Consider the following 24822-nt stretch of genomic DNA (forward strand, 5'->3'; position numbering starts at 1 on the left):
AGACACTCATAAATATTCATTGTCTGGTGTGTGTTTATCTCAGTAGATGCAAAAAGCAATTCTAACAACCGAAGCAGCTTTCAAAATCAACCGGTGAGTTTAGGATTCTTTTTTTTTTTAATGCCACAACTAAGTAACAAGAAAAAAAAAAAGCGTAACAATAAACATAGAAGAAGCAGAAATATTGACATCATATGACTCAAAGTCAAAGTCTGATGAAAATGATGAGTCATGCAAGAATGCTTAAAAATGACAAAAACACGGTTTCCATGTTGAATTTCTTTTTCCTGTCCTTCCCTTCTTTTTTATGTTTCATAGTTTGAACAACGTGTTTGGAGAGATTGTGTTGGGCCCTTTCAATGTTCACTGATAACATCAGAGTCCCCCATGTGGCCTTCAAGTGCAAATCCACATCATTAGCCTGTCTTCAGTCTCTTCTGACAGGCCCATGTGACCCCACTGTGACTTCTGTCTTAAACTCTAATCACTACAATAAAGCAGATCCACCTTTTGACCAAAGACATTTCCAGATAGATTTCAACCTCCTTGTTGTAAAGTTCTTTTCATTACTAACAGATGTGAAGTTGCAGCTCCTTGTCTCTCTTGTTCATATCAGAAAAGCGCTAACGGGGTGTTTTTCTACCTTTTTTTTGTCTCTCTCATCTTTCCCGCCGCTCCACTTTCATGAATAAATGAGCAACTCTGAGGCTGACTCCCGGCTTGTATTTCTCCAGAGAGCATTTGCCCCAAAGGCTGTGAGCTTGTCCTCTCCTATGTTTCCCTTCCTGGTCCTCAGCCCTTTTTAATCAGGAGGAGATGAGCTTTTCTTCTCTTCCGCCTCAGGCTCAGATGGGCTCACAGCAAAAGAAGAGGCTTAAACTTTGGCTCTCTGCTTCTTACCATAGCCAGGCTAACCTGCCGAGACTTTTTAGAACTTTGCTTGATGAATGCACTTTGATGATCTTTTTCCTGACTCATTGCTCTACTTGTGATACGCTTGTGTGGCCCAAAAGCGTCCTGGCAGTGTCGGTAAATAAAAGACATATCTTTTTGTTGAATCAAAAGACAGCCCTGCATTCATCTCTGGTTTCTACGTCTGTCGGTACTCGGAGTGACCCTTGACCTCAGCATATAGCGCAAATCCAGCTGCAGCTTTGTCTCGCAGTCTGAATGGCTATTCATTAGCGAGCTGGCCGAGCAGCTTTTTGCATTTGCCGGATTGTGTCATTCCACTCGCATTCCTGTGTGCATTCAAGTGTGGGTCCGTGTGTGTGCGTGCGTGCGTGCATGCGTGCGTGGAGGGGAACAGGTACGTGTGTATGCATAAGAGGGGAGCAGCATGTGATCCTGTATGGAAAGAAAATAGCTCCATTACAGTTACCTTTAGTTCATACATGGTTTTCTATCAAAAATAAAAAAAATAAAAAAAGGTAAGCGCATGGCACTTATCCAACTGCTGAGTTGGCTTATCGTTTTATTTATTGCATCAACTTTGTGTTTGGAAAGATGATGTGACATCAGTTGTGTACGTCAGCAACTCAGTGACTTTCTGACAGTCTAATTGTCATACAAGTGGGAAAAAGATCATTATTGGGAGTAGTGAAAAGTAAAACTAACACAGCGGTTAGAAATCTTGACACTTTGTCTGAGTTGAATTTCACACTTGGCTGTTCAACTCTAGGGAGGCTCCAATGTATTTACGTTTGACTCCCTTTATAATCAGACTTGACTGAACTAAACTGGCTTCTCCTCCTTCTTTTTCGTCCTTGGAAGCAGAAAGAAGGGCATTTAGATTTCAAACTAAATCAAATGCAAACTTTAGCTGCCAGATCTCCTCGGCGCCAGATTTACTTTGGCAGACAGTTTTGAGCCAAACGTCTTGATGTTTGTGGGTCAAGCAACCAATGGAGATGACGCTTTACTTTAGATCACCTCTATTAAACCTATGGCTCCCGGGCCACATCTGGTCCAGCCTGTCATTTTATGTGGCCCGCCAAATCTTGCCACATTATTTCCTTGACTTCCATTTTAAAACTAATAATAAGCAACTTCAGGGGCAATTATGTAATATGATACTGTGATCATTAGGGTTCCCACATAGAACATATAAAGGAGGGAACAAGAAAGGTAACCTTGTCGGTAGGAAACACAGAGCAGAACAGCTTCTGGCTGGCAGACATTATGGCAGTGTTAAAGAAATGCATGTGCGTGTGCATGTGCGTGTGTGTGTTACATTTCCAACAATTATACAAGCTCCCTGAGGGCGACCATCACTACGATGTGACCCGTGTTGAAAACAAGTTTGATAAAGCACTTGCTCAAGAATCCACCCTCAAGTCATCTTTTGGGTTATCATGTCACTCCCTGCTGCTCGCCGTCCTGTCTGTTGTTTTTTGAGGAGCCGGGCCGCTGTTGCCTCGCCTGCTCAAACAGAGCGGCTAAGACTGTCATTACATTCTCAGGCTGCAGGGAAGCCAATGCAGAATTAACGTTGGACTTTCCATCACCCTGCGCATCTGCAGACGAAAGACCACACCCCCCCCCTACTGTCTCCTCAACGTTATGATTAGCGCCACTCGCAATTCATTTCTCAGGGAGATTACTTCCGAGCTGCTGCCTTCAGAATGTTTTGTTTGTGCAAATTGTAATGTTTGACTTCCAAATTAAAAATGTGCAGTTGGGTACGCAGCCTAGTGCTCCTTCCTTGATTTTGTTTTTATTATCCATGAATTCAAACCAAAGAAGTAAGGTATTCTATAGGCAAGCACAGAGTAAGGAGCCATATTTGGTAACAATCTTTAGTCAAACTGAACTGCAATAGGAACCGTGTGACTTCTTCTAGTGTAAAATACTTTTGTTTGCTCAATACGCAATTCATGGCAAATGGGAGCAAACACAATATTTTGGTTGGATTATTCAACGATTAAATCGGTTTCCCCTCACATGGTAGCACTCCAAAAACGACCATCATTCAGCCGACTTCAAAGAGCAGCTCATATTTTCACTGGAGGTGTCGCAGGGTTGAAGAATGTGAACATGAACACTAACACCTTCACAACAAGCGTCTGGGCCTCCCCGGCGGGCTCCCCCGTGGCGCCTTTTTTTGTTTAGCGCCAAGATGGCTTCTTGCGAGGAAATGAAAGAAGTGTGAGCCTCCCCAATCGCTCTCAGCTTGAATCGTCAGCCTGGATCGGGAAACTCGATCCACGTGCCAAGCGAAGGAGAGCGGGGTGACGATCGGATTCCTCCATTTGTGTGAGGTCGTCTTTGTGCGTGAAATCGTGTGAGCGTGTCCGGCAGCATGTTCAACATGTTTCTGATCGCCGTGATGGATTTCCTTCTTGAACTCTGACGGCCTAAAGTTAGATTGATGGCTTTACGCTCTTAACCTTCGCCTGCACGTGCGAGCTCACCCTCTCACCTCGCCATCCCTTAAAGATAAATCTTAGCTAAAAGCTGCGCCCCCTGAACGTTCCCACTGAGCATCATCATGGTTGAGTTTGCACAACCCCCAGTAGAGCGCACTTGAAATTACTCTTAAAAGACCACTTTTAATCCGCAACGACCACAAAAACAAGCCAAAGTTGCCACACTAGACGTTTCTTTCATTTCACGTCTGCCTTTAGGGTGCATAATAAATGCGGCCCCCCCCACTTGGACCTCCGTCGCCCTCATGCCGTGTCAGCCACTTTTGGATGAATGACGGCCTATCATAACTGTTGAATTATTCTGTAAAAACACGGCCACTCACGTCTATTACTGACCGCGTGCGTTTGCCACATAATGTGTCAATCTGCGGGGCAGTCAGAGGCGAGACCAAGTGTGTGTGTGTGTGTGTGTGTGTGTGTGTGTGTGTGTGTGTGTGTGTGTGTGTGTGTGTGTGTGTGTGTGTGTGTGTGTGTGTGTGTGTGTGTGTGTGTGTGTGTGTGGGACCCCATTTAAAGTCCACAGCACATGGTTGTAATTTGAGTAACATCTGGATGCAATATGAGACAAAGGGGGCAGGGGGCAGCACTGCATGTTTGTAGAAAGTGAAAGTGTAATCTGGAAAAAGTAATCAAATTACAGGTAGTTAAAGTAATCTGATAGGGAAATTTAATCTGCTGCAATAATCTGATAACAACCGCACAGAAGTAACCATTGAGGAAAGTGTCGTCATTAATGACAGCAATTTGATTAGGTCGTGGAGTCTGATTACGAGGAATTTGCTTGCTAGGAATGAAAGTGGAAAAGACACTTTCAACACTTTTCTACTAATTCAGGAGTGCTGGTCAAGTATGGGCTGTAAGTGTGGCTCAAGGTGGACCACCACCTTGTTGCCTCAAACTATAAGTACTTGTGAGACAGGGAGATATACACATACTCCATATTTGCAAAGAGGATATTTCCGACTCTCAGTATACATCACTTATTTTCCAGGTAAGAGGCCTTAATTTTTATTTTATTTTTTTTACTCCTCAAATTGGAACTCTGTTCAACATTGGACTGGAAGCACACGTCATATACACCATTGGAACCAACATTGCCATCTAGAGGAGTCAAATATAAAACTGGTAAATGGCAAATTTGAAGATTTTTTTTTTATTATTATTCAAGCATAAATCTTTAACAAGCAGAACTTTTTGTGTTATTGTTTATTTACAATAGGATTGCCATTTGAGTTAACTTATTAAAAAATTACATCGAATATTTCTGGCAATTGTTCATGACATTTTGCCAATATTTCATTATTTCATGTCCAGGAGTGCTTTCATGGATCATGTTCAGCAACATTCACAAACGCTGCGCTACATTGGCTCCCTCTAGCGGCAAAATAATAATGTGACACACCATTGTAGCCCAATGCTATATTCTCCATTAGCAATACATAGCGCTTACAGAACAACAGTTTACCATGGTCCAAAAATAAAATCGATATAATTCAAAATAGAAGATATAAAATCTCTATAAAATATTCTCATGTATGTTCATGCTCTCATGTGTTTCCCCCTCTATGATATACTCACCGAAAGCCTCCAATTTAATGTTCCATTCACTATTTGTATTTTTGCAGCTTCAACTATGGTGCAAAATTTTTGTTTACCATATCAAGAAGAGATTTAGAGCTGCATTGGCTAGGAAATATTCTTCCTATTTTCTATTTCAGTTTTTACAATGGCCCTTTGAGTGCCATACAAAATTTATGAAAAAAATAGGACACAATATATCATGAGCTTTTGTGGGTCTAATGTTTTGGTGTTTATAGCATTCAACAGTCCCGCTGAGGCTTTATCAGATGCAAAATGGAGCAGATCAAATGCTCTTGTGGGTCGTAGGTTCTCCACCCCTCCTTTGAATTATTAAAGACTTTTGGATTTCCTCTCAAAGCATACATCGGCAATGATGTTTTGAAATTACATTACTCATATACAAACATGATGAGTGTGTGTGTTGCTATACAAGCAGGCAGTGTGAGTTTAAGTCAGCTAAAAAGCCCATTTATCATTTCTATAGGTTTACGGCTGTAGGGACGTTACAAAATATTTAACTGCATAGTGGGTGCAAGGTGGAAGAAAAATAGTTTTGTATATCCTTTTTTTAATATAGCCTGTCTTACATTTTGTTAAAGTTATGCAATGAATGACTAAAGACAAACTGCTCCAAGTCAGAGCTCCAAGCATTGTTACACAACCCCAAGTCCAGACGTCACGTAATGTATATTTGAGCACTGTGGCATTCACTTCATCCACACATCATACTAATCCCACCACATTTAACCAGGATGACGCCATGACAGAGATCAAGAATGACCCCCTACCGCCACCTCGATCCCCCCCAGAGGCTTGAACGGCCGCAGCCAATCGCAAGAGTACTTACGGGGGCTTAATCCCCGATGACCTGTGCTTTCAAAAGTCACTGCTGCAAAGAGGCGGATGCAGATGTGGCTCAGGCGCAAGTGTGACGTTGAGGGAACACGCACCCTCCCGTGATAAGACAGGCGCCTAAATGGATCTTCCATTGTCATTGAGCGTGACTTTTCTAAACTCAAGTCCTTGGTTCATTCACTTAATGCCCATAGAAGGTCATAAACTTGTATTTAATAGATGAGCTTATGATAGATAAGTGCACACTAGAAATGTCTGAGAGAAAAGCAGTGGCATTTGGCGCCATGGCCTTTAGTGGGGATTTAGCCAACTTAATACCACTGCTATCATGTCGCAATTATAGAAAAGCATCAAGACGATACAAAAATGTGCGACGTGCGCGTTCATCATCCGAAGCAGTTTGCAATCAATATTTATCTGATAGCCATGAAAATCATACTCAGCAGAGATGCAAATTACTATCATGTGATTTTCCCTTTAAAGGACCAAAAATCTTCAGATTCGGATTTTTGTTCATCTGCACTGTGACGCGAGTCTCGTTTATCCTGCAGCTTTTCTCAGCAATCACATCGTCAATAAATGCAGATATAATACAATTTCATTGTATATCACAAGATGGTATATGAGTCTATGATGGATGTACTATGGAATATATCTTTTATGCACTTAAATTGGGAACGGCACTGGTCCTGCACCTTTTTCAGCGACTTTAACGAGGCAGTCTTTTTATGAGGTCTCCGTTTGAAAAAAAAGCTTGCAATGAGTTGGGCGACCTCATAGATGGCCATTGTAGAGTTTTCTTTGACGAAATATTCCCCTCTCCCTACCTGTCTAAAATTTTCTGCACTCACTTTCTAACTTTGGCTTCTTTGGTTCTGCCATGATTAGCACCTTGAGGACGGTAAATCTTCATCTACTTTTGTCCTTTTTGGTGAAGAAACTGCCTTGATCAACTGTAGTTGAACAACAGCTTCCCCTGGTGTTGAAATTAAAAAGTGTAAAACATGCGGGCAAAAGTTGAAGTGGGCGCCATACTCTATTCTATTCATAATATTTTTTGCGGGCCAACTAAAACTGGCCAAAATTGGCCCGCGGGCCAAAGTTTCTACAGTGGGGGATCTTTTATGATACTTTGCTGTCCTTTATTAAGTACATGATGTTGATGACATGCATATCATCTGTCCTACTTTCATCAAATTGTCTCCTAAGGTGAAGGTCAAAATGTTGAGCTGCATCAGCCCGGCCTCTTCCAGATTACATGACGGCCTGCAAGAGTAGCGTTACTTCATCTGCTTGGTAATCTGAACAAATGTAAGCTGGTGGAGCTTGAGCACAAATCCCCTCAGTGTCCCTCCTTTGGGAGATCAAGAGAGAAAGATGCGGATTGCTTTTATTCTGATCCATTTTTTATTCAAAGAAGGACCTCGAATCAGCGCGAACGAGCCATTGTCTGCTGCTGACAGGTGTGTTCTTTGTTTTATTTTAGTCACAGACGCTGCCAAGGAGCAATCTACCGCTTTTTGATGTTTAGCAGGGCCTGTAACTGCTCCTTTTCAGACATTTGATGCCCGACATCCTCCAATCTTCACAAATCTTCAAGATAGCACCGCCTTGTTGTTTTGATCCAAACTCACAAGCTGCTTTTGCCTAAAGTAGCTGACACAAGTGAGCTCAAGACTGATTTGTTCCAGCATCTGTATTCAAGATAACAATGTTCGCCAGCCGTGGGGGCACAGGAGGTGGCAAAGGAGGAAAGTACTCTGTGGAGGACCTCTATGGCATTAGCAAGAAGCCCAAAGCGTCTTCCTCCTCGGGAAGTATCGCGGCCAAAGCCGGCGGATCCCGTAGCAGCAAGACCAGCTCGGAGCAGAAAACCGAATCCCAGGCCCTGGCATCTCAGATCCTGGAGGCGGCGCACAGGCTGGTGGAGCGACGGCGACTGGAGCTCTTCCTGAGAGAATGCGGCCTCTCGCTGGCCAACTACGAGGCGGAGCGCTCGGCCATGTCGTACAGGTGACGACAAAACACGTTACTTTTACAATTCAAAGAAGATAATACGTATGTAAGACAGTATATACAGTACATTTACATTGAAAGCCGTAGCAACGGAGGACTCCGCCATTGCCGTTGATTTGACTTTTTGCGTGTGTACCTAATGAAATGGATGAGCTTTGAACGTACATAATTAGTACTTCACTGATTTAAATTCTGGAAACCTACGGATGTCGATCAATGTCATCGCAACCGTTTTTCTACTTTATATGATTAATGCATAGATGTTGCATACATAATTAAATAGTGATGGAGTTGAAGGTTGAAGACATCAGACTCGGCGCTAACCCAGAAAGAACTGTCACACACGTTTGATGAAATCTCAAAGCTAAATGAAAGCGTCTTGACGTTTTTGAGGATGGCTTGTGATGGAGCCTGCACCCGCTAAGACAAACCAAACCCAGATATGGTCTCAAGCTTGACAGGGTGGTATCAGCAGGGGTGGGAGTGGGCTTGGTATTTTGGTTGAGTCATACTGAGGGTCTTACATCTCCACTTTAAAAGTGTTCAGTGAAGCTATTCTGGGATATGTTTTTTTTTTTTTATTTCATTTTACAAAAATAATTCTGACAATGTGATGAAGAGACCTTTACAATCTTTTTAATCAGAGATGGTCGCTAGGTGGCAGCATCATCTTGGCCCCTCCCTGCTTTACAGATTTGCACTTGCATCGCTTGAAAATTAACGCGATGTAAAATAACTGAGAATATTGACATATTTACCTGTGACATAAAAGAGAGACATTATCTCTAGCAGGGACTTGCTCGACTATAAATTTGGAAACACACAACCCAACTTTTCCCCTTTTCAAAGGTAGCTTTATTGGGAATAGATGAACTCATGGTTCAATTTCATGGTTTTTTATTCATCTTTGTTTATAATGTGTGATGATGCACATATGACGTGTGTTCCTGTATTTTCTCCTACTATTTAATTGACAGTGCATTTTCTTGCAAGACAACACAGAGCAGTTTTCATGAGTGGAAAATTACCAGTTTAACAAAAGTTCCACTCTGCTGCCATATGCAATCTGCTGTGGGACTGCAGAAGGCTCCAAAGCGAGCTTCCATTTGACATATAAGCAAACTGGCAGAAAATGATGAATGTGTGCAATTTTATTTGCAACCAGGGATTCTTGTTGTTGTGTGCAGAATTGTGAACACATACCATCTACGTGACTCATCATTTTGAATGTGCTGTGATGATGTAGCATATGGGCATCTTGCCTCACACTCAGAGATGATGGTTAAGACGTTGCAGTAGAATTGTGATGGCTGCTCATTCAGATAAATGGGTGTGGTGGATAAGATGCAGAGCTGCAGACATGCCTTTAGAGCTTTACGTGTGATGTGTACAAATTATTAAGTGGTTGTAATTTATTTCCAATTCACCCACAAGGCAACATTGCATAAGCAGCACACATGATGTGAGGAAATTTGTTCACCCGTGTGATGAATGGGAGAGTTGTGTGTGAGAGAGCGAGGATGAGGAGCGACGGGGGGAGAGAGAGAGGGAGAGGTTGCGCCGTGTGTCATGAACATTTTGAGGAGCTTCTGGAAAAAGCAAGAAAGGGGGGGGGGGGGCGGGAAATCTTTTCCAAAATAATGATGAAGGGAAGACGATCACGGTGAGCCTTTGCAGTTGATTTGCGGCTCAACAATGCTCAGTGCGTTTTGCTGCGTTCCATTCTGTGCGAGGCGTTGAAGCGGGAGAGTCGCGCACGGCTTGCACAGCTGCTGCCGGCATGTTCGCCGCTGCGCACACTGAAGAAGGTAATTCCAACAAAATACATTTGTGGGATCTGTAGCTTCCGTCTGTCGTCTCCTTTTTATCCCCCCCCCCCCCCTTCCATCAAACTGACGGTGCGCGGAGATGCTGCACGCATGACGATGATGCACTGAATTTTTGATGTTAAGTCCGTGTTTTGCCACCTTGCGACAAAAAAAGAATACGGGAGGAAAATGCTCTGTTTCGACGTCAAGTGTCAGGATGTGTGTGTCATTATTGCGGCACGCCGGCGAGCTCTCCGGCTCAAGGCGAGAACAACTCACTTCAGCTGAAGAGGAGACATAAGCCTTAGGAGCCTGTGTGTTCATATGTGTGAGCCCCTCTACTGAGGTCTCCCAAAAGACCCCCCCTAAAGCTGCAAGCAAGCTTTCCGTTTTTTGTTTTTTTTCTCCAAACGTGGACTGCAGTCCTGATGCATCTTGTGAAAAGTCAGAGAGCCTTCTGCCAGGTTTGCATCAGCAGACAGGAGACAGAGCAGACAACGGCTCTGCATGTGTCATGTTAGAGGCTGGACACTTGTCTGCACCCCCTCCCCCTGGAACTCTCAGAGAAAATCTTTAACCTGGGCTCACCGGTGAGAGACCCTCTCAGGTGGAGCAGCAACGACCGAGCTCTACTAATTCAATTGGACATTTGTCGAGTGAAAGGTTCGACTCCCAAAGTCATCCCCCGGAAACCAGGGTCAGGATGCAGGTGTCCTTCGCCTGCACCGAGCACAACCTCAAGAGTCGCAGCGAGGACCGACTTTGTGGCCTTCGCACCGCTCCGCCCCCGGGAGGCAGCAGCGGAGGAGTAGGAGGAGGTGGCGGCGGAGGAGGTGGCGGCGGCGGTGGAGGTGGTAGTGGCGGAGGAGCAGGTGGAGGAGGTGGTGGAGGAGGAGGGAGTGGACAAGAACGCAATGGCAACTACACCTCCCAAGGGTCGGTCAAGACCAGGGAGGGCCCGGGGTCACGCCAGACGCCTCAGGGCCACGCGCATATGAAGGAGGCCATTGGGCGCCACACTAGTATGAAGTACAGGTGAGTGTGCCACAGGTGGCCCTTGGCAACCCACAAATGCATTTGAATATTTTTTTTTCATCTTTAAGCAAGAGCTATGCTAGAAGGTGACATTGAGGTTGCCAACAAACATTGTGGAACATACTGTGCCGGTTGTCTATATGTGCATTTACCTCAGCCTCCTCCGCATTTGTGTTCTACAGTATGTGTGAAAAAAGGGAAAGACAAAAAAAAAAAAACTCTAAACCCTGCTGGACATGAGGATGTTTATTTAATCCACAAGCAAGCAGTTCCCCCCCCCCCCCCCCCCTCCTTGCAGATTAATGTTACTGTCAGCCTGAAAGAAATTGTTTTTCACAAATGACCCATGCTTATTTTGCAGGCTTTAAAAAGCTTTTTGTGTGGCAGGAGAAATAAAAAAAACAAAAAAAACATTGCAGCACACAACATCAGGTCTGAGTCATGATGTATGAAAACAGAGTAACATCATCTTCTTTCTAGATTTGAGCTTGTTGAGCTTTAGTTACAGAATACGTTTGGACAAAAGTAATCCCATTTTTACGCACAGATTCATCTGGTCACTGTAGAATCCAATAAGTAGCAAAGTTCTCATGATCCTTCCGAAACAAGTTGATTGAATCACTTCCATCCTTTCATCATTTCATTTTATTTATTTACGAGGTTTCAAAAGGGGCACGCAATGAAACCATCATTCACATTTCTTGGATTGCCACTCTTGCCACTCTGCCATTCCCAACAAAGTGTCACTAATCGCCAGTGCAGTCGTCGACCCCGTATACAGCCACCTCCAGTTGCCCATGGCAACCCCCCCCCCCCCCCCCCCCGCATAGCCTTTAGTTTCTCACCAACAGCGCAAGCGTTGCTACCGCTGCTGCTTATCAGGCCTACGCCGGCCGCAGTCCGTGCTGTGCATTTTTCAAATCAAAGCTCAGCTCCTGTCGCCTTTTGTGCTGCTGACTTTGCGTGGCAGAAGTGAGAACTCAGTAATACAGATGTGACACGAGTCGCACTTTGCAGATGGCACCTGTCGTTCCTGCTGTTTATTCATGTTGGCTCATCCCAACGGGCCGCCTCATTAACCTGAGGAGCACTCAGTAATACTGCATCATTCCCCGTTGGAATTCATTTAAATTTGTTGATTTATCATGTCTAGGTAGATTTTGACGACATGATCACCGTGAATAAAAAACATCACGCTTTGAAAATCTCTTAAAAAGCTGCTTAATTGGATTATAAAGGTGAATTACCAAAAGATTTATTGCACAGTCGGTCAGCGTGAGCCCAAAAGATACTAAACCAGTTCATTCCGAAATCTCACAGTTGATCTTTATACCTGTAAAAGCTAAAATTAGCTACAAATCAAATAGCCCGTCACTAACATCCCATTATGACCTTGGACAATATGACTTAAAATAGCCCTCGCTCTCTCTCACACGAGCAGAATACAAAGTCAGTGATGTATATGCACATGTAATATGAATGAATTATTGTTGTGGTGGAGAAATGAATGGTTGCGACGTGACTGGGTCAGTCCACTCTAGCACAAAATGTGCAGGAAACGCTCAGAGAGAGCGAAAGAGCATCGGTGGCCGGCGCTGTGGTGTGAATGCAGCGGAGCGCCACCTAGCAGACCAACTGGGTGTTTCCACGGGAACCAGCCCCATATTTGTTGGCTTCCCCAGTTACAATAAGACATGAAAAGTCCACTGAGCTGCAGGAACTTTTTTGGGCAACAGTGGCGGCGTTTTAATGCCCCAAATGCTCCATTGTGTATTCTACTTTTGTTGCCAAATTGAATAACAGAAAGGTTCCTATGAGTTTTTCCACACATTTGGACTTTGATCAACTTTGCTCCATAGTTCATGTGAGAGCTCCAACGCAAGTCAACATGAACATGTTTTCCTGAACTTCGGCGTGATCTCGAGCACTCGGAACGCTGGCTGTGCTTAGACAGAGCAGTGCATTAGCAGCAATTAGCATTGTGATGTGAGTGCTCGCTGCTCTCTCGGAGTGCACTTCAACTGTGCATTTTTAAAGGCCTCAAATCTCAGCAGCACATGAACGAATCATCCAATCTCGACAGCCTTGTCAAAGTTTTTGAGCATACACTAAACCTCCCATATTTGATGCCCTGACAAAATGAATGACCTTCATTTTGCTCTTTCAAACTGCTTCAGTTTGTTAATATGACCTCAGCCTAAATTGTATTGGCACATACAGTGGTGCCTTGAAATCGGAAATGTAATATTGTAGTTATATATTATCATGGCTCTAGAGAAAAAGGTGTCGAAGACAAATTGTGCATCAAATTCGTGTGTCATCACTAGAATTGCAAATTGTCTTCACTTTTAATAATTTATTTTATTTTTTTCAATATTTGGCCAGTTTTTACTCGTCTGATTTGAAAACGAGTTATTTGTCAGTTTGTTTTGTAGCTTTCACTGTATATAATATGAGGTGCTCATACATTTATTTGGGTTGACAGTCATAATGGTCCTCCGAAAAAAGAAGCTTTGACTACAATGCGGCCCGCGAAAAAAATGAGTTTGACACCCTTGCTCTAGAGTTTGCATTGTTCGTACTGTGACTGTCAATATGTTCATCAATACGTGCCCAGCGATTGGCTGTTCGCCCAAAATCAGTTGGCTCCAGCTCACTTTTGCCCCTAATGAGGACAAACGAGTATAGAAAATGCATGGATAGAATATTTGCGTCCTTTTTTTTTTCAGCTTGTTATTGTGACAGTGAGTAGCCCAGCTCAAATGCTTTCCATCACACAAAAATGCATCATCTGACATCCTAATGGGCCCAAACATGTGGACAACTGCATTCAATCATGTTAAATTCCTTGAGCCGTCCAAGTCTATGAGGTATAGTATTCATGAGGTAGCCAGCCAGGGAAAGTGAGCCGTCATTCAAATATTCCGCTTCATCGCTCATTGTCCAGACATACAGTCGAGTTAGTTGGCAGGTGGCGCTGACCTTCTCATATAGCATTATAATAAGATAACTCTGGACCAAAATACAGATTACCGCTAAATGCACTGAAACGACTCCTCAACTGATTCCGACTTTATCAAGCATATATCTTCAGCCCAAAAAGATCCGTCACAATTATACGGCACCAGAAATGATATTCAAACATATATAATGTAACAAATTCACATTAGAGGGTCTTCAAACAACTTTGAAAGCCATTATTATGTTTCTGCCATAGAAATATGTGTGCCTTTGTCCATGACTGTCTCCTGGGACCTTTCCAACCATCGTAAAATGGTTCACTACTTTAATATCAACTGGAGCTGCTCCACTTCATTACGTGCATTTTAATAGGTGGGACATGACCACCAATAAAGCTGAATGGGGGAGGGAGGGGGGGGAGAGAGAGAGAGAGAGAGAGAGAGAGAGAGAGAGAGAGAGAGAGAGAGAGAGAGAGAGAAAAAGAGAAAAAAAGAGAAAAAGAGAAAGAAAAAGAGAAAAAGAGAAAAAGAGAGAGAAAGAAAGAGAGAGAGAGAGAGAGAAAGAGAGAGAGAAAGAGAGAGAGAAAGAGAAAGAGAGAGAAAGAGAGAGAAAGAGAGAAAGAGAGAAAAAGAGAAAAAGAGAGAGAGAAAAAGAGAGAAAAAGAGAGAGAGAGAGATTTTTTTTCCATTCAATCTCTCAGTTTCTCTAATTAGGACAGACCTACTTTCTTAACTGTTTTAATATACTGTACCCCGAACTAAAGATATTCCGCAAAGATTTTTTTAAAAATATATTAGCACGCTCCATTAATAATAGCCGATGTGAGAAGTGGAGGATTGACAAGAACTACTTCTGTTACACGCAACAGTTTGGGTGAGAAAAACTGTGCAGCTTGGACCAGGGTTTATGAGAGGAACCAAAGACAGACTCTGCCAACTGACATGACTTAACAAAACGATAACATGACTGACTAACCGAAAACAGACTTGAAAACGACACGACACGACAACAAGACAACACTAGTTGTACTGAGTTCATTCTGTTTCCTTTTTTCAATCACTTTTTGGTTCTTTTATCACAAACAGGGTATTTTGGTTACATTACCTGACATGTTTCGGCATGAACTTCCGCCTTCATCAGAGTGTCCTAAAAAATAATAATAATAATGGTGGCCATTTCTATCTACCTGCCAAAAATACTTTCGTACTCTCTGATGAAGGCGGAAGTTCATGCCGAAACATGTCAGGTAATGTAACCAAAATACCCTGTTTGTGATAAAAGAACCAAAAAGTGAACAAGACAACAAGACAACACGACAACACGACGACAGCAACCGCAACAAAAAGACAATGATCCGACAGGACATAGGGGCAGACAGGACTTATATACATGACAGGTAACAAGAGGGAGGTGAGAATAATCAAACTAATCAGGGGCACACAGGAGGGGAGGGGCGAGCACACAGACCGAAACCATGACAACAGACACACGGTGGAACGGCTGGGTACGAGACGTGACAATAACCACATTAAATAAATGGAATTTCAGCAAGATATTTTGCTCTAAGTGCAAATCCAATCGACAACTTTGCCAGAGCGTTTGAGGGAACCCTGCTTCGGCTAAACAGTTTATGCAAGTGCATCTATCTTAAGTGACGTTGCGGAAACTTCTGTATCGGGAAAAATTAGTTCTGCCTCTAACCGCGCTGCATTATTTATAGGAGCCAAGAATAAAACACACACAAATAGAAACTGCAACTGCGAGGCAGTTACAGATTGCATTCTCACGGTAACACGAAAGTTTGTCGTCGACCGATCGACTGGTTACAGTTCGGTCTGAAAAGCGTTTAAATAAATACAGGCTCCCTCTTCCGTTATGGTGGAACAACACATGTAGAGAGATGTTCCAGTATTTTTGAATAGCACTGACTTGCATATAATCTTTATCCTCCTTGACTACTGCAGCTTACTGAGAAATTCTGACCCGATCCATGATTAGAAAGAATCTCAAAATATATTCTGTCGTGACGTCTTAAAGTCACTAGTTCAAATGAAGCCATCAAAATCTTGGAAACATATTTCAGATTTATATAATTGGAACAGCCGGTTCGGTGCCGCACTGGTTAGCACGTCCGCCTCACAGTTAGGAGGGTGCGGGTTTGATTTCACCTCCGGCCCTCCCTGTGTGGAGTTGCATGTTCGTGTCCACGTGGGTTTCCTCCGGGCACTCCGGTTTCCTCCCACATCCCAAAAACATGCTTGGTAGGCCGATTGAAGACTCTAAATTATCCCTATCCATGAGTGTGAGTGCGGATAGTTGTTTGTCTATGTGTGCCCTGCGATTGGCTGGCAACCGGTTCAGGGTGTCCCCCGCCAACTGTCCGATGACCGCTGGAATAGACTCCAGCACGCCCGCGACCCCCGTGGGGACAAAGCGGTACAGAAAATGGATGGATAATTGGAAGAATATTATAGTTGAAAATATCATATCTTAGAAATATGCTTTTTTTTTGCCAACAGTACAGTATGTGTCCAGACTTTAAAGACACCCTGCAGATTCCTTTCTAACCCAGTAGCCATGGGGCATCATTAAAACCAGTCCACCATCTTGCCACCAATTTGCTTAGGAAAAATGCACACACACACACTCACATTGACGTGAGTGTTATTAATATCTAAGGTGTGCTTCCCTGCGGAGAGGAGCCCGCTCAGCATGCTTTCTGAAGACAACTGCATGGAGCAAAGTATCCATCATGCGCTTGCGACCATCTGCATGTATTGTTTCGCTGCCACCGCGGGAGCGGGCTAACCGGAGGTGTCAGCACAGGTTAAAATGCTGACTACACCATGACAGAGCACCTGTGCGCTTTCCTGCTCTCCACCATCAATAATGTATCACAACATCCCGTCCAATCATCTCGTCTGTGCTTTTTGGTGATTTATTGTGTGGCAGAAATGATAACACAGAAGAAACCATGCAGTGCTTTTTTGTGAAAGCCAAAGCAGCATCTGCGTGAACTGCTCATGAGTGCATTCATGTGGAGCCATGCAGATGTGCGCTTGTGTTTCAGCTTCATCTTCATCAAGCGTGAACGGGCCGCTTTCGTGATAGCGCAGCACGTTATGAATGTGTTTTTTTTTTTTTTTTGCATTTCTCATGAAACGACATGTCGGTAGACTTTCATCTTAGATCGTGTGTGCGTGTGTGTCAGAGGAAAGTGAGGGGCGGGTTGTCAGCGAAAGCCAGGAGTGAGTATGTGCTTCTTTCCGCACTCACTGATAGTAAATAAGCAGACTGCAGCACTGCAGAGAGCTGTGGAGTTGGGCTCAGTGCGGGAGGGTGCAGATAGAAGAGAAATACTGACTCCATTGACTTTTATTTTTTTCAACACTATCTACTGTATATGTGGCATATAATGCCAGGATGTTGAATCCATCTATCTTTCACACTCATTAACAAACAGTTTAGATGTCATCAAAGAAAGGCTCAGAGGAAGTCCCGTGTGCCTCGTCTACGATATTGCCAGTCTCAAAGGAGTCACGCTGTCATTGGTGGGAATCCGTGTCGGAGAGTCGGCCTCGCGTCCCAGCGATCGACTTTATTCGAGCCCACTTGCCTTTTCTTGCATCCTCCTCCCTGCAGCTAAGCAATCCTGACCCTGCCGGAGAGTTCTATTTTCACAGAGTCTAAACAATAAGCATTTCACACCCACACTCCACGTACACACCGGTGCGTGTATTCACACTCGCACATACACCCACACAACGGGACACAAACGCTTACATGTACAGAAATCTAAAAATAGCTCAGGGGTCAGGCATTAAAAATAGAGCAGAGAAAATAAAAGCAGGGCTCGCTGGGCTGAGTCTAAATGCTCTGACAGACTGTCTTTCTGCATTTGGTAATTTGTGGCAGACGCAGGCAGTGTAAATGGTGGTGGGTTGGTTGGGCGGGGGGGGGGGAGACACCGGCAATGAAAAGACAGTGAGCAGCTAGTAGCATTGCAGTTCTGATGCTCCTCTCCCACCCTTTTACTTGCCTCTAATTAGGATTTAGGAGAGCACACATGCAGGAGAAGCGGCAGCATCAAACCGTTTGGTCCGTACAATTGCAGCTCTATTTTCGCCCTTCAAAACTCAGCCGTCTGGGTAATCTAATGTGGCATGTTGGGTAATAAAGCACTCCTCAGCTCCTGCTGGTACATTTTCAGCCATTTAGCACTCAGACTCTGGACTTTTGGCTCGGACCACATCTGAGCTCGCTACCCAGCGGCTATTTTGCTGAAGCGGACCACTACTGTGAGCTGTTAACATATGAACAGCAGAAGGTCAATTGTTCTCGCAACAATTAGACACATTTTAACCACAGGGGCATCGAGCAGTTGAGTGGGAGCAATAACATGACTCGGCTCAGTTTTTTTTTTGTTTTTTTTTGCAGTGACTGTATTACTATTGATCAATAAATCAATATACATCCCTCAAGTAATTTGTGCATCATCAACCGTGGAACTGAGAGGCAGCAATAAAATTGACCGCCCTGCTTTAGTATGCTTACTGTGATGCCAAAGGTTACATTTCCTGAAAATAGGCCTGTACAAAGAGTATGATGATGATGCTTCAAAAGGATTTTTATTTCTGAGATTGTGTCTTCTCTGTCTCCTCACAGAAACCTCGGGAAGTCCGGCCTACGTGTTTCCTGCCTCGGCTTAGGTGAGTTCCCCATATATGAAATATGATCTCATTTTTCTCTCATAACCCCCAATGTAACACACATCCATAACTCTCCTCTCATCCAGGCACATGGGTGACGTTTGGATCGCAAATATCTGATGTGGTGAGACCTGGCTCACAAGCATCCTTTTTATGATGATAACTAAATCAATAGCCACAAATTGTGTATTCTTTTGTCATGTGGTCACGTGTGCAATACATTCCTCTCCTAGTTTCAACCTCTATTTTCTTCCCTCAGATGGCAGAGAACCTGATGACCTTAGCGTATGAGAACGGGGTCAATCTATTTGACACCGCAGAGGTTTACGCTTCTGGAAGGTCAGACTTCATAAATGATCTAATCTTCTTCTTTGTATCGTCTCATCTGGAAAATGGAACAATCACAATCATGTTATATAGCTGCGTTTTTCAGTTTGAGTGATTATTATGAAATTAAATAGCCTTAATGTGTTTCTCCACAGAGCAGAGATCACGCTGGGAAACATTATCAAGAAGAAAGGATGGAGGTCACTTAATATCTTAAACTACTTATTAATCACACTAATACATTCTTTGTATCCAAGGAATGAGATTTGTATTACACTTAACACACCCTAGTATGTTGTATGTTGAAATCAGATCGATTTAGCAAGTGAACCAGCCCACATTCCAATTACAGGAACATGGCATAAATTCTTCAAAACAAATAATAATTCCTTTTTTTTTTTATAGACGCTCAAGTTTCGTCATTACGACAAAGATCTACTGGGGAGGCCAGTAAGTATTGAAGTGCTATTTTGTTCAGTGCAGTACTGTTATTATTTCAAATCAGGATGTTGTTGTTCCCTCACTGGCTGTGCTCAAATTCAGATAATCAGAGTGTACTTTTGTTATTTCACAGAGCGGAAACAGAGAGAGGGCTCTCCAGAAAGCACATCATTGAAGGTAAAGCATCACCCCCGTTACTTTTTGTATGAAACTATCGGTTGCAAATTAGTGACTCGGGGTCAGATGAGGGGGATACAAGAATACGATGAAGCTCCCATGGAAAATCCAACTCGGGATCATTGTTTTTCCAGCCGCCTAATCGGCTCTTCTGGCGCAAGCTAATCCTAAAGAAGGCTACTTTTGTTTGTTTAGCACGTCCTGTGTAGCATGGCCTTGGTTTGTCCAATTAAAGATGGATTTGAATGGGCGTCATTGTCATTTGAGGCCCTTACGTAACAAGTCAAGTTTGTGCAGCTTTTAACGTTTCCACGGCACGACCGGGACGGAGCTCATACTTGGGCTTCGAGAGGGCTTCGGGCCTGTCACTAAAATGTGGACAGAAATGATGACACACACGAGGTTGGAACGCAAGATGAACCATGACATTTGACAAGAATGCATAACAGACGGTCGACATGTCCCTTCTAAAAACAGATTGGTTTCCGACCGGCATTGTTCAAATTGTTTCTGGCTCAGAATCTGGTTTTCTTCTTTTCACATGTCATATGATTTAATTCAAATGTCAAACAAGACTTTTCCTCCAGCGTCATCATGAGTGACATTTATCCTTTTTTTTTTTGTAAAATCATTTGGCAAGTGCCGCACAAATTGCTGTAAGACACTCGTGTCCTTTTCGGATGCGCAATACTATTGCCATTTACAAATAACAGAAGCAAAGCATGGTAAAATACTAATAAGACAATTTTCAGCAATAGAGAAGTATTCTATTCAAACAAATTTTTATATATATTTTTTACCATATCATGTGATCATATTGTACCAGATGTAGTCTTTGTATAGTTTTGTAATGTAGTTTTCTTTATTCTAATCCATTGTATCACATTGTAACTGCTATTGTGTAAGGACGTAAACATTCATCAAAAATCGATTAAAAATCGATTTAAACCACGTAAAATATGCAATGATGTAATGAAATCAGGTATTTTTTTGTAGTTAGAAAAAGGGTTGTTGTTTTTTTTTACAAAATGCACATGTTAAAATGAAAACATATTTTAGTTAGAAAATTATTTATTTTGCAAAAAATGAAAACAATTTAATCGAGTCTAAATTCAGAACTGAAAATCAAAAATATAATGCTTTATGTCTCTTATCCATGGTAGGTCTAAGAGGAAGTTTATCAAGACTGCAACTCGATTATGTGGACATTGTTTTCGCCAACAGAAATGATGTCAACAGTCCAATGGAAGGTAAGTTTGAGCATGCTTAAGATCTGGTTTAGTAATCTGGTTTTCCGTTTTGACATTTGAAACTGTTCTCAACAGAGATTGTGCGGGCTATGACGTTTGTCATAAATCAGGGCATGGCCATGTATTGGGGCACCTCACGCTGGAGCGCCATGGAAATCATGGTGACCTTCAATTATTGCTTAAAATTGCCCAGCTTGGAAAGCAGATGGGGAAGCATATTTTTTTTTCTAATGTTTCCCATGTCAGGAAGCCTACTCGGTGGCCCGCCAGTTCAACTTGATCCCGCCAGTGTGCGAGCAGGCAGAGTACCACTACTTCCAGAGGGATAAAGTGGAGGTGCAGTTGCCTGAGCTCTACCACAAGATCGGTAGCCATTCATCCAATATTCATATTCCTCTCAATGCTCTCCGCTTAATAGTTAAAGAGGCAAAGACCAACTTCATTGGTCTCTTTCAGGGGTTGGAGCAATGACCTGGTCACCGCTGGCGTGTGGATTAATCACTGGAAAATACAGCGATGGGGTACCAGAGTGCTCCAGAGCAGCAATGAAGGTCAGTTTGATTTAACCGGTCCTCCTGTGGGATTCCACTCAGTGTAATTCCCCACCCAATCAGTGATGTGGTTTTTTTTTTTTTTTGGGGTGTGAGGAATCAGTAGTGAAGCATTTCACCCGATTTTTTTTTTTGTTCTCCTTCTCCAATTGACTGCGGATGAAGGGCTACCAGTGGCTGAGGGAGCGGGTGAACAGTGAAGAGGGGCGCAGGCAGCTGGCCAAAATCAAGGAGCTCCACCTACTGGCAGACAGGCTGGGATGCACGGCTGCACAGTTGGCCATCGGTACCGCTCGGACACTTGCAAAGATCTTTTATTCATATCATACTTTTAACACTCTTCTAATCTGTTGTTATGAGGGGATTCAAAATACAATGGTGGATTCATGATTAATATTCCTTCTCAGCGTGGTGTCTTCGCAGTGAAGGAGTCAGCTCAGTGCTTCTGGGTGTTTCAAACACAGACCAGCTCTTGGAGAACCTGGGCGCACTGCGGGTAAAGTTTCATCTTCTCATTCATGATCAATTTTTATGTGGAATTAAGGATGTATAGATTTTTTCTCCTTTGCAGATTTTATCCCAAATGACTCCCCAAACAGTCACAGAGATGGACGCCGTGCTGGGAAACAAGCCTCACTCAAAGAAAGAGTCTCGCGCTTGAACTTCCGGCTTCCGAGCAAAAGCAAGAAGAACCACCAAGAAGACAAAAAGACTTTGCTTTTTCTCTGCCGTGTATTCAACAACTTGCATGTCCTCAGCAACATTATGCTTCCAGAATGAGCGCAGAAACCATTGTGCGCAATACATTTGTATTATGTATGGAAACAAACAAAAAATCTTGTAGTTGTTAATCAGAACAAAAACAGGTCATATTAGTACTCACTGACTGGAAAATTGTGTCTACAGTAGAGGAGGTCAAAAGGCTATCATGAGTGGTTCAAAAGCAAATATGGACTTGGACTAAGAAAAGGGGAACCTGACTGAGTCAGCGGTGCGTCGGCGACCTCCTTTTAGCTGCATCTTAAATGTCTGAACTGTGTGCCCAGCAGCAGAAGAAGAACCGAAGGTGCCGGAGGTCGATTCAAATGTGTCGTGTCCAACATTTGTGTGCATGCGACTGGTCGGGCAAGGATTCGGGCAGTTTGGGCACGGTGAATTGCTTCACTTGTGAGGTTAAAAAAAATAAAAAAGATGACATCACATGCTTTTTAGAAATAGGCAGATTACTCAGAGGTATGAAAAATGCACTAAGAACGTGAAATTATAGTTTACAAAGTTTGGCGGAGAATTACTGCTCTTGGATGCATTTCAAAAAAAGTAGCAGACAGTCTTTGGATTATCATGTGTATTTTCACGCATTACTTTAATGGGGTCAAAGCGGGTTGGTCAACGTCCAAGTACATTTCTCAACCCTGCTGGTCTCTTGGCAGTGTCTTTTTTTTGCCTCATCTGTGCGCATGTCCCTTTAAAAAAAATAAAAAATAAAATAAAAAAAAAGCCCTGACAGGTTGTCAAATGAGGCATGGCTTTTATGTACATTTGCAGTAGCTGGATTAATAGCTCGAAATGAGATGTTGAACATAATTAGAGTACAAGGAGAGGTCATATGTCGAAGTCTTGCTACAAGGGTTAGATTGAGCAAATGTATGCTGTTTTTCTTTCTTTCTTTTTCTATGGAAGCCTTTTCTAGCTTCTCTAATCATCTCTGGGAATTTCTTTTTGCTTCCTATGATCCTGAACGTGTAATACTCTCGTTTCCACGCTTTTCCTTTAGTTTTCTATGAGTGACTTATGTTCCTTTCGTCATTCCCCATGAACATAACTACCATCAGGACTCTTGGGTGGTGAGTTTTATGATGACTTAGCCCACAATTTAAGTGTATATAGGCCGATCCATTTGGCAGCAAGGCAAAGAGGTTCATTTAGAAGTCATGAAGGGATCGCCCTCTGTTACTCTGTGACCATGTACAGTCTGACTGAGTCTTGCGTCCAGTGTACATCAACTATTCAATCCAACCTATGAAAATGTAAACTTTGCCTGCATAACTTCTATTTTACTGTCTTGCAACATAGAGAAAGCGCGGAGAGGGGCAACAATTCATGCTGAACATGCCGAATGTAACGTGTCTGTTGCTGCGTCTAAAGGGAAAGCACATTACATGATTTAAAAAAAAAAAAAAAAAAAAAGAGTGCTCTTTGTTGTTTTTGTCTGAGTCTTTTTAACACCATCTCCACAAAATATAATATATCTATTAGGTTGAATAGATCCTGGCACACGCTTCATTTTAATTGGATGGAACAACAAAATAAGAGCAACGACCGCAGAGACAATTGTACCATCAACAGCCAACATCTGTTCCGCCAACACTAGTGAGCCTGAATACCATCAGAGCAAAGATGACAAGAGTGGGTGTGTTTTACAGCCACTCTGATACAGATGACCATATGTGCTGAAAAATTGCGACCAAAAACACTTTGCAAAAATAATAAATAAATAAATGTGAGTCATAATGTGATTCATACAATCTGGGAAGGTGCTGCTTGGCAAAAGCGATGGAAAAGATGATAACAGAAAAGTCCCATCTCCATTTAAGTACACTATGTGTGCATTGGCTGTGCAAAATGTCATTAATACTCTTTTGCACTTGCGCACATGAGTAATTAGCTAAGCAATTTTCACCATCTTTATTCTCTCTGCCTAATGGGAGGCCAAAATAGATGTCTTCTAAAATATCTTCAAATGGTTGATTTTTTTTTAGCATACTGTCACGAACCATGTGCGACACGGATTCTTCATTTGTAAAGGGATGTGGGAGACTGGAACAAAAAAAACAAAAAGAGAACAAACTGCAGACAGAACGTAGAGCTGACATGGTCAGGGACAGGCGGAGGGAGAGTCAGCCTGGCCAGCGTTCAGGAGTGAACAGGCAACCTCGGTTGGCAACAGGAGTCAGAACTGGTAATAAGCAGAGAGCAGAACCAGGTAGAAAGCAACAGGTAGCGACAAGTGACGGAAATACAGGGTTAACGAGCTGGGAGCAGATCAATGCTGATCACTGTATAACAAGGCAGGAGGGGCAAGAGCAGAGAAAGAGAACTGTCAAAGGTACTAATGTGCAGACACCTGACAAATTCATTTGATCTAAGCCATGTGTACCTGAATTCCACGTGCTTTTCACTGTATTTTTTTTGTGTGTACAGAATGACTTTAGACAAAGCACAATGTATGTTGATAAAAAAAATAATAACCATATTTCTATAGTATTTTTTTTTTTAAATGATCATGTATAGTAATGCTTTTTTTTTTCATTAAAAAAATGACCATGTACATTAAGGCGTTTTTAATGACCATTAGGCTTTCTTTCTTTGTTTTCATAAAAATAGTAAGGCCCATGTATATATGGTAATCCTTTTTTTTATTCAGGCATTTTTTTCCATGAAAAAAAATGACCAAGTGGTTTCTATGTGGTTTCAATAGTGCATATTGATTCACAAAGACAAAGACTAACATTGTAAATGGATTTGTTTGCAAGAACACACCCTAAGAGAGTTATTTCTTGTTCAACAACTTTATGCTGATATGAAGAAGTCCAAAGTTGTGTAACGGGTTTTGCACACATACTCAAAGAAATGCTTTCGACTTTTACATTCAACATGTGAATTAAAATTTGGGGTTATGAGAT

General features: G+C 42.7%; 1 protein-coding gene across 2 annotated transcripts; it reads left to right on the forward strand.

The window, feature by feature from the left end:
- Nucleotides 1–7575: 7575 nt before the first annotated feature.
- LOC147043538 (voltage-gated potassium channel subunit beta-2) lies at nt 7576–21800 on the forward strand. Of its 2 annotated transcripts, none has more exons than XM_085935544.1 (14): nt 7576–7877; nt 18350–18393; nt 18480–18517; nt 18653–18732; nt 18876–18920; nt 19126–19170; nt 19295–19338; nt 20502–20588; nt 20664–20749; nt 20835–20955; nt 21045–21139; nt 21305–21425; nt 21547–21635; nt 21711–21800. In XM_085935544.1, the coding sequence occupies exons 1-14, from the start codon at nt 7576–7578 to the stop codon at nt 21798–21800; spliced, it is 1287 nt and encodes a 428-aa protein (XP_085791670.1). The 2 variants fall into 2 exon arrangements, with proteins under 2 accessions (XP_085791670.1, XP_085791669.1); XM_085935543.1 differs by lacking the exon at nt 7576–7877 and adding an exon at nt 10392–10723.
- Nucleotides 21801–24822: the final 3022 nt, after the last annotated feature.

Source organism: Syngnathus leptorhynchus, chromosome 17 (genome assembly GCF_054491065.1).
Source record: "Syngnathus leptorhynchus isolate UIUO chromosome 17, UIUO_Slep, whole genome shotgun sequence".
NCBI classification, from domain to species: Eukaryota; Metazoa; Chordata; class Actinopteri; order Syngnathiformes; family Syngnathidae; genus Syngnathus; species Syngnathus leptorhynchus.

Bases quoted from the DNA above. Each gene is read 5' to 3' on its own strand.
- LOC147043538 (XM_085935543.1), top strand. From the start codon at position 10,392: ATGCAGGTGTCCTTCGCCTGCACCGAGCACAACCTCAAGAGTCGCAGC. The intron at 21,426-21,546 runs GTACCGCTCGGA...ATTCCTTCTCAG, and splicing joins GGCTGCACAGTTGGCCATCG to CGTGGTGTCTTCGCAGTGAA. The intron at 21,636-21,710 runs GTAAAGTTTCAT...TCTCCTTTGCAG, and splicing joins AGAACCTGGGCGCACTGCGG to ATTTTATCCCAAATGACTCC.